The following is a 9,786-nucleotide window of genomic DNA, read 5'->3' on the forward strand; positions in this document are numbered from 1 at the left end:
AAGCCTTAAGCTTAAGTTAATCTTAATAGCTTAAAGCTTTTAAAAATCTTAAATGATTTGATTGAAGATCCGTCGCTCATCCTTTAGTCACGGGTGAATAAGATCACCACGAACTTGCTTTGTTTATTAGTATGCTTTTGCTTTTACGATCTTGCTTTTCTCGAGTAGTACGACAATTGAAAATGGTCTTCTTCCAAGCAAAATAGTCTTCCGCATAGACTGTGTGTGACAATCTACTTGCTGTAAATCCATTCAGTCAAGTTGCAGGTGGGAACAGGGGCTTACTGAAGCTTCAGAACTGGTTCGAGAGTACCACAATATGAACACTTGCTATGTAATATATTAGAGGTTAAGCCTTAAGCTTAAGTTAAGCTTAATAGCTTAAAGCTTTTAAAAATCTTAAATGATTTGGAATGATCCATGTAGGACAACGACATGTCTTTGATTAATTTGACGTCAACGAGTATATACTCCCGCTATGATTCGTCAAGTTGGAGAGGCTTGTGCCTCTTTTAAGCTTACAAGCTCGTATTAACTCAAACTTTATAAATTCTCTTTTTTTTTTTTTTTTTTTGCTTCTCTCTATGAGAAAAACGACTTGTAAAGGGACTTCTTGAGTGGTCCTTCGCTTATTGCGACAGGTCCTTCGCGATTAGAGGGTACAACAGAGGGTTTTTCACCACCAGGAACATGCATGTGTTGTTAATTCGTCACTAGACAGCTTGTAGAGCCCGTTCATTCCAAGAGCTTCGCCTTCGCGCGAGATGGCAAAGCGATCGGAAGCTCTTGATCTCAGCTCATCTCTAATACCACTAGTGCGCAAATCGGATGTTGTATACGTACGTAGTGAATACTGGAAGGTCCCCAAGAACAAAGAACTTTACAAACCTTTATAATTTCAAGTACAAGCAAAAGCAAATACTTGTCAAGGGATTGATTATGTGAACGAGTGCCTCTCGGATGATTTCTTTTGGCAAGTAGAATGTGAATGGAGGAAGGATTAAGGTGGGCCTTTGGATGAGAAAGGATTTCAAGCAAAAGAAAACTATTACATGGAGAATTGTGATCCTTAGAGAAGACGTTTGGAGGGTAGGAGAGGGGGAAATAGTTGCCACTGATGAACAGAGCATTGCCTGGTGAGGGGGACAACAATGTGCAGCTTCTTCCGAGGAGGAGGTGGAAAGCAGGAGTGCGTGGAGGGAGACAGGATTGGCATACATTGCTGTGGAGGAGGTGGCATAATACAACTGTGCACAGTGTTGCATCTTTTGGCTTGCAAAACCAAACTCTTATAGTTGCTTTTTGCTCCTCCTACTTTACCGATACCACTAATTGTTGTAGTCTCACCAAGAGATGTGTAGCAGATGCAAAATCTGGTAAAACTGCGGTTTTCATGGATCACACTAAAACCAACCACAGTTGGTTGGTCATGTGCGCATGATATCATTCATGTATTTTGAATTTTGAGGGTGCGTTTGTGTGGTTTTCATGGATCACACTAAAACCAACCACAGTTGGTCATGTGCGCATGATATCATTCATGTATTTTGAATTTTGAGGGTGCGTTTGTGTGGTTTGGGGGGGGGGGGTCTTCAGAAGCGCCACGTAAACCATCCCTTGTAACAGTTTTTTTGGTGGTGAGCGCCTACGTCAGCCACCACCAGTGACCAGACCGAGCATGGCGTGCGGCTCACGCAAGCCACCGTGGAAGACCCGATGTGAAGCAGTTTCGTATGTACTTTATTATTATTATTTTATAATTGTTATTTCAAGGTGAAAATGACGGGAAAACAACCGGAAGTAGGGTTATCTTTTGGCTTCCTTCTTGTCGTCTTCGTTTTTCCAACATCGGCGAAAATTTTCTTCTGCTGCTGCTTCCTCTTCTTCTGCTGGTGTGCGCTGCAAGCCTCTCCCGCGCGTGGTCTTCTTCCTCGAACCGAACCGTCAGACAGACGATCCTTTGCATCCCTCGGTAAGTTCCTTCCCCTTGTGTGGCTGTCTTATATAATGGATCCTGTCAATGCTTTCGACCTTGCCCGGATATTCGTAGCTTTCTCCTCATTACATGATCTGTGATTCCTGCAGACGAGCTTGATTTTCACGTTTCAATTATCTCCTTCCATTCCTCTCTGTTTATTTCTGCTAACAAGCCTGGCTTTCGCATTTCGTTCATCTCGCTCGATTGTCCCGAGTGTAAACGCTTGGAAGTTTCTCTCTCTCTCTTCTGGCTCTCTCAAAATTGCTTCTTGTCAATGCTTTCCACCTTGTACGGATATTCTTAGCTTTCTCCTCATTTCATGATCTATGATTCCTGCATACAAGCCTGGCTCTCACGTTTAAATGATCTCCTTCCAATCTCTCTGATTCTTTCTGCAAAGAAGCCTGGACTGTACGTTTCATTTTCTCCTTCCATTACCTCTGATTGAAATAATCTGGAAAGCTTCGCCTTCCATTGTCTCCGATGGAAGTAATCTTGGAAATCTTCATCCTCTAGAATTTGTTCAAAGCTGTCTATTTAATGCTGTTGCGTTTTATAGCCAATGGCAGCACGACCCTGGGTTCATGGAGTCATTATAGGTTGGGATTTCTCGTCTTCAAATGTGACTGGTTTGTCGTCTATACAGTGGATTTGGTGCCATTTTAACAGAGTTTATCTTTGCTTTCCTGCGTGCCGTTCCTTGGTGAACCATGTCTTTGTTTGAGTGAATTAAGTTATATATAGTGTCGCTGAGACGCCCAGATAATTATTATTCTTCCATTTCTTAGTTAATGGATGCATGGAGGCAGTGCAGGCATGGTTTATGTTTTAGTCTGTCAAAATGAGGAATAATGTCTTCATTCTCTCCTTTTGGAGTATGGGATAGGAGACATTGCTGTGTGGGTTTAGTCTGTCAAAATGAGGAATAATGTCTTCATTGGAAAAGCAATCTAGAAGTTATGTTCTAGTGTTCTGCATGAAGTATGTTATTTTCTCTTTATGAAACCAATGGAGTTATGCACTGCTGATGAGTATGTGCCTTCCTTCAGGAGTGCCCCTTAACTGTCATGTGCGAGGAGTTACAAACTGCCTGCATGCTTCGTGGCTCAATTTTGAGCGATAATTGTATGCATCGGTGGGCTCAGAAGCTTCAGACTGAGGGGTGTCCATACACATGCCCTCTTTCTTCTTACTTCTTTTGGGGCACCTACCACCGGTGGTCTGAAAGCGAGGACATTCGGCTTTTTAATCCTGACGAAGGTCCTTATTGAGTTGTAAAGGCTAGTTGAGGTCAGCAGCCATGGCTCTTCAGAATATTGGTGCCAGCAACAAGAATGATGCTTTCTACAGATATAAGATGCCTAAACTGGTCACCAAAATTGAAGGCAGAGGCAATGGTGTGAAAACCAATCTAGTCAACATGGTTGATGTTGCAAAAGCCCTGGCCAGGCCTCCATCCTACATTACCAAGTATTTTGGCTGTGAACTGGGTGCACAGTCCAAGTTTGATGAGAAAACTGGTACTGCTATTGTCAATGGATCGCATGATTCATTCAAACTTGTTGGAATGTTAGAGAACTTCATCAAAAAGTATGTTCAATGTTATGAATGTGGGAATCCAGAGACAGAGATACTTATCACTAAGAATCAGCTTGTGATTTTGAAGTGTGCAGCTTGTGGTTTTCTATCTGATGTGAATATGAGAGACAAACTAACTACTTATATTCTGAAGAACCCTCCTGAGCAGAAAAAGAAAAATGATAAGAAAGGTATGCGCAATGCTGAGAAAGAGCGGATGAGGGAAGGGGAGGCTTTAGATGAGGAGATGAGACGCTCCAAGAAGGAAATCAGGAGGAAAAAGAGTCATGAGGGAATTGCTAATGGGCACAAAAAGAAAGGTTCTGGATCGGAGTCTGACGAGCACTCCCCATCTTCTAGCCAAGCTGATGAGACTGAGGATCATCCTCCAGTTCAAGAGGCAGAAGTGCAGTGGCAGACTGATACTTCTGTTGAAGCTGTTCAGCAGCGCATCAAAGAGCAGCTCACTTCTGCCACAAGCGAGATGGTTATACTTGACATCCCTGCCAAGTTGGAAGATGCAACTGTGAAGCATGAAAAATCATCACCAAAAAGTATTCCGCCTGAGAAGTTGGAAGCAGTGTGCAAGGTCAAAGAAGATTTTATGCCTTTCAATGGTTTTGAGAAAATTGTTAAAGATCTTAGAGGCAGCCTAGACAGAGGCTATGGTGCTAGTGAGCTTGCTGCACAGCTCCAGGTTCTTCAATGCCAATCATCTGAACAGGAAGTCATGGATGCTTTTTTTGAAGCTCTTTTTGGGGGTAGTAAGAAGGGTCTTGCTAAAGATATTGGGCGAAAAAAGCCTTTCTTGTTAAAGGTGATATCTGGTGAACATAGTCAGGAACTCTTACTTGGTGCTGTTGAGGCTTATTATCTTTCTCGACCTCTTGAACTGCGAAAAGATGTTGCATCTGTTCTGAAACATCTATATGATTTGGATGTTCTTGAGGAAGATGTGATTTTAAGCTGGTATGATCGAAACTCAGATTCTGCAGCACATGAACTCAAGAAAATGGCTGAGCCATTTGTTGAGTGGCTCAAAACTGCTGAGTCTGAGGATGATGAATGAGCCATCAGTATTCAATGAGTGACTGGAGCATTATGGCCAGAGTTGGTCCCTAGGTTGCTATCTTTAAGTACTGGGCAACTTAGGATACGAATAAGCCCTGTGTCCAGTGTCTACTCCTTTTATTGTGTTGATGAATGGAGAATAATGGTTAGACTAGAGTAGTGGTTAAGTTTGTTATGTGTACTGGCGGTTCTTCTGTGAATCACCTAGTTAAACACATTTGTATTACTGAATATTTATATCCTTCCATCCAATCATTGTATTGATTGACTTGGTTCACATGTTACTAAACTGTTTTTTACTTAAATTTTTGTATGTATAAAAGTTTCTCCTGCAAAGTCTTTTAAAAAGCACATTTGTATATGCAGAAGTTTCTCCCGCAAAGTTTTTTAAACAGTACTTATATGTACACACTTCATCTTTAGGAAGTGGCTGTTTTAGGTTTTCTTGTTGAAGTATTCATTTTTGTTCTGATTTTCCTGTGTTCATTGGCACCTCAGAGCTCATCTTAAACGCACCGCTAGTTTGCAGGGTGCAGTAGTGCTACTTTTCTATCTGCTTCAGTTTTATTTGCCAAAGAGAGTGTGGCTTGGAAGTTACCAGTATTTCAAGAGTCCTCGATCCTTTCAATTGAGTTACTCTGGATATAATTCAAGAGTCCTCGATCCTTTCAATTGAGTTACTCTGGGTATAATGTTTCCTGATGTCAGCTAAGTCTGGTTATTTATCTTGAGATCTCAATATAAGATGTTTCTTTTAGAGCACTGTCTTTCCCCGGGTGGGATGTTTCCATAGCATCCCTTTTCCTTTCAGGTTTGTTGAAACCCCTCTACCTACTATGTACTTAACAACAAAACCCCCCTTATCATCACTTCATAAGTGCATTATTGTAATGAAAGATGTTAAGTTTTTGCCTTGAGTAAATTCAGTTGCCTATCTGGATTGAAGTGGTTGCCCATCCAGTTTGGCTTAGTTTTCTCTAAACTAAATTGTTGTGTCAAGCTAGTTTGGCTCGTAGTAGGAACTTTATTTTAGAATAGCATAGATTGAGCAGAGGCTTTTGCATTGTTGGAAGAGCTGTAATAAGTGTTCTACGTAATTAGTGGAAGCTGTTGCCTTAGGATACTAGAAATATGTCACAAGGCTCCCGGACTGTTACTTTCAGGATACTAAGGTACACGACAAAAGGCATGGACGCGAATCTGCTTGTGATGCAGTAATCATCTAAAATCTCTCTTGCTCTTGGCAAATCGGCACTGATAGCTTTTACCGGTCTGTATTGCTGTGCTTGATTAGAGATTGCAGCTGTGTTCTGCATGTTCACTAGTAATAGACTGTTGTGGTTGATCTGGTGTTTGTATCCACATTATTCTTGGATGGTGGCAGCAGGCCATGGGATTTTCCTTGTTTGTGGCCGGTGAGTGTAGTTTCTCCTATATTTGATTATACAATTTTATGCCCTGGGGGTTTACTTTTGTAGCAATGTTATCAAATGGCATCTGTATCTCCATTATCTGCAATACCCCTTGATGATGCATGACAAACAAGATGCATGTATAGACCTTATTGTCATCAACTCATGTCCACAGTGCAGTGAGGTCCTTGCAAGTGTTCATGGTTGATTCCATGTTCGGATAGTTAATTTTGTTGGGATTGCCCAGTTAGGCAAGATGAGGAAATGACTTTTAGCAAGCGAAAGACATGAAGATGAATGCACTCTCTTTACAACATATTCAAGTGTGGGAAAGATTTCCCCTTGGCCCCCAAAGATTTTCATGTTTTTCTTAATGTGCAAGATAGGGATAGTAGTGGTACAGCAATCCTTTGAAGTTTGTAGGATCTTTCTTGGTCCCTTTGTCATTGTCAGGATAGATCAAAACGGTAATTGCATTGTTGTTTGTGTGAAGTGGGTTGGACAAAAAAATCATCGTGGTCTCTGTTTTTGTGTCCAATCTTTCTTATGAACTAGTTAGATGTTTGCAGTCAAATTTAGCAAATTGGTTTTGTATGTGCATCATTTCTTGAATATTTCACTTGAGCTTAGGAAGTAACGAAGCTAGTTAAATTTCATATTTTTTCAAAGCCACATATAGTTTTAAAAGAACAGGGAATCTATGTATTTATTTGATGTCGGATAATGTGGAGTTAGATTGAGTTCAACTGATTCCCGCACTAAATTAAGTTTCTTATCTTGAAACAGAGTTTTAATTAAAATTTGTAACCATTGATATTATGAATCATACTAATCCTATTTAATAAGAGCTTCTTTTAGCCATATTTGAGTGAAGTGAATGCGTGCCTTTTGCATTATATATGGAAATGGAAGGGGTTTTTTTGTTGGATCATATTAAGATTGCTAACTTGAATGTGGTTGTAACCCTATCTATACAAAATGAATGCATGCCTTTTGAACTATGCATAAGATGAAGAATACTTGTGATGAAAGCTTTTGTAATGAATTAGATTTCACTAGAAACATATTGTACAAGTCAAGATGTTGCCTTGATGAAGAGTACCTTGCAAACTATAAAACAAAAACCCAAGTAATGACTTGGTTAAAGTTTGAAGTGTAGTGGCTTTGATATTTCAATATTCTTTTGATAAAAATTAATATATAACTCAGTGAAAGCATAGCACTAACATAGAAAAACACAAGAATATGTTGGCATGCCTCTTCATTATTTTACAATGTGCCATTCCCCCATCTTTCAAGAAGATATGTGATTTTCTATGTTTTTTTTTTAAGTTTTAAATTACTAAATATACAATTAAAAAAAGAAAATATATTCTAGCCTTATGAAAGATTATGCTTATGAAGATTGTACTTGCTTTTGCCAAGGTCAAGCCTCTAATGATGAAATATAATTGAATGAGCAAACTACATTAATTCAAAATTCAACTTCATTGCTTTCATGTTGGAAACTACTTGAAGTATTGCGTTATTAACTTAATATGGTTAATAAATATTTTATCAATGACCTACCAACTCTAACTACAATGTATTAACTTAACATAGTTTAGCTATTGTATGCTTGCTAAATTGAATGTGATTGTAACTAGATCTACACGAAATGAATGCATGTTTTTAAACTATGCATAAGATGAACACTTACGAACTCGTAAAGCTAATTAGATTTCACTAAAAACATGATATATAAATTGAAATGTTGTCTTGGTGAAGAGTACTTAGTAAAAGCATAGCACTAACATAGAAAAACACACAAATATGCTAAACAAGTAGCATGTCGAAGAGAGCTCGTACATGCCTCTTCATTATTTTATAATTATGGGGGAAGGTGCCATTCCCCCATCTTTCGAGAAGATATGATATTTTTTTATACTTTTCTTTATTATTCAATATGTTATTAAAAAAATATAGTTTAGCATTATGTCAGATTGTCGGATTGTGCTTGCTTTTGTCAACATCAAGCTTGTAATGATGAAATAGAGTTGAATGAGCCCTAACGCATGGCATATAGCTTGATGGGGTTACTATTGGCCTCCTGTGTACCTCCACTAGGGTGGCCATGGGGCAATGGCATGTATGTGGTAGCCAGTGGTCATAGCTAGTGGTTAGTCATGCCCCCAAGGGTGTTTGTGGTAGTCTTCTATGTGAACATCCCCTCTTGATCACCATTAGCCAATAGGAGGCATAATGCGCCACCACAACATTATCACACAATAGATGGGGAGCCACAAGTTATGCAATGCCATAGTGAAGCATTCGACGCGAAGGTGCTGGACAATGAGATGGATGCCAAGGTGGCAGACTTTGACGTGTGTCGAGTCAAAGCTAGTGCTAGGTGGACAACTGCAATATATGTTGATGGCATGAAGGGCACTGAGGTGGATATAGACTGGTGGATCAAGGCTAGCACCGAATGAGCTAGCATGGAAACTGCCCTTAGCGTGGATGAACCACTCATTGGTTCATGCATGGCATCCAACTTCAACCATAATAGAATATTGGGATGAGGATTTGAGCGGCAAACTCCTCAACCTGCTATTTGAAGAAGCTAAAGTGATTGCTCTACCAAAGTATTTGAACAAAAGGATGCTCTGTGAATTCATCGAGACATGTACATATATGCTGATGGCTACAAGAAGAAAATCAAAAGAGCCAATAGGATTTTGCAGCAATAAGTGAGTATTTCAAAGCAGCCAATGTGATGGTTATGGACACCAAGAGCAACTCTTAGAAGATTTGTAGGATAGCCATTAATCCCAACAAACTAGTCAATATAGCAGGCCGAGGCACAAGGAACTTTAGGCACGTATCTAGATAGTAAAACGAATAGCATCTAGTAAATGCATAATTTTTTCTAGTTAGCAACCGTGGATTTTTGAATTGCAACTAGGTTATTTTACTAGATAAAATGAATCTTTATCTAGTAAAATAAGTGTCTACATAGTAAAATAAGACAAATTTCTAAATAACATCTAATGTAGCCATCTCTACTATATGAAAATCAAGCTATAACTAGTAAAACAAGTGTCCATAGTGAATCCAATTGAATTCCTATATTACATCTAACATAGTTATGCTTATATAACAAGTTAAGTGCCACATCACAATCAATGGGCTTAGCCACCAGACCATCTGATACAATCTCAAATATGACAATGGTGAATGCACACTCATAACAACATGTATGTATACATTCAAAATGTATATGTCCTTTGAGATGCACTTCACCCACACTTAGATTATTTTTCATTTCCACATACATGGCATAAATTTATTTTTTGGTAGGAAGCTTTAAGTATGTATTAAAAGGAAAATTTACAAGATATGTAGTAGTTCAGGCTCCATTACAGGGGGGCAACCTGGATCAAAAAAGACCATATCTTTATCATTGAACAAGTCCAAAAAAGCATGAGCTAGCTTTTCTTCTATTTTCCTAAACTTAGTTCTATTACTGCAGTCCCTAGAGAAGGTGCCTTCTCTTCATTCTTCATGATTCTATTTTGCAGCCTTTTTTTAAATTTCTGCAATCATGGTTGCCACCTCCATCTCCTGAACTTCTTTCTTGATGTCTTTACATTGTTGAATGGTCTTCTTTGCCTCATTTTCATCTTGCAAAAGCAAATTAGACTTAAAACCCTAGAGAGGATCAGCAAATTGCTTTTCAAATACCATTTTATTCCTGCATATCCATAT

At 39.1% G+C, this 9,786-nt stretch overlaps 1 protein-coding gene across 2 annotated transcripts; it reads left to right on the forward strand.

The window, feature by feature from the left end:
• The first annotated feature begins 1,841 nt into the window (after window positions 1–1,841).
• LOC148016294 (eukaryotic translation initiation factor 5-like) lies at window positions 1,842–4,975 on the forward strand. Of its 2 annotated transcripts, none has more exons than XM_087664001.1 (2): window positions 1,842–1,972; window positions 3,028–4,975. In XM_087664001.1, exon 2 carries the CDS (start codon window positions 3,279–3,281, stop codon window positions 4,623–4,625), a length of 1,347 nt encoding a protein of 448 aa, XP_087520127.1. In that variant the 5' UTR covers window positions 1,842–1,972; window positions 3,028–3,278; the 3' UTR covers window positions 4,626–4,975. The 2 variants fall into 2 exon arrangements, with proteins under 2 accessions (XP_087520127.1, XP_087520129.1); XM_087664003.1 differs by lacking the exon at window positions 1,842–1,972 and adding an exon at window positions 2,371–2,577.
• The last annotated feature ends 4,811 nt before the right edge of the window (window positions 4,976–9,786 follow it).

This window comes from Lygodium microphyllum, chromosome 23 (assembly GCF_053477565.2).
Source record: "Lygodium microphyllum isolate KBCC chromosome 23, Lygodium_microphyllum_v1.1.10, whole genome shotgun sequence".
NCBI lineage: Eukaryota > Viridiplantae > Streptophyta > Polypodiopsida > Schizaeales > Lygodiaceae > Lygodium > Lygodium microphyllum.

What these genes read in the sequence shown, in the direction of transcription:
- LOC148016294 (XM_087664001.1), top strand. Translation starts at nt 3,279, where the DNA reads ATGGCTCTTCAGAATATTGGTGCCAGCAACAAGAATGATGCTTTCTAC.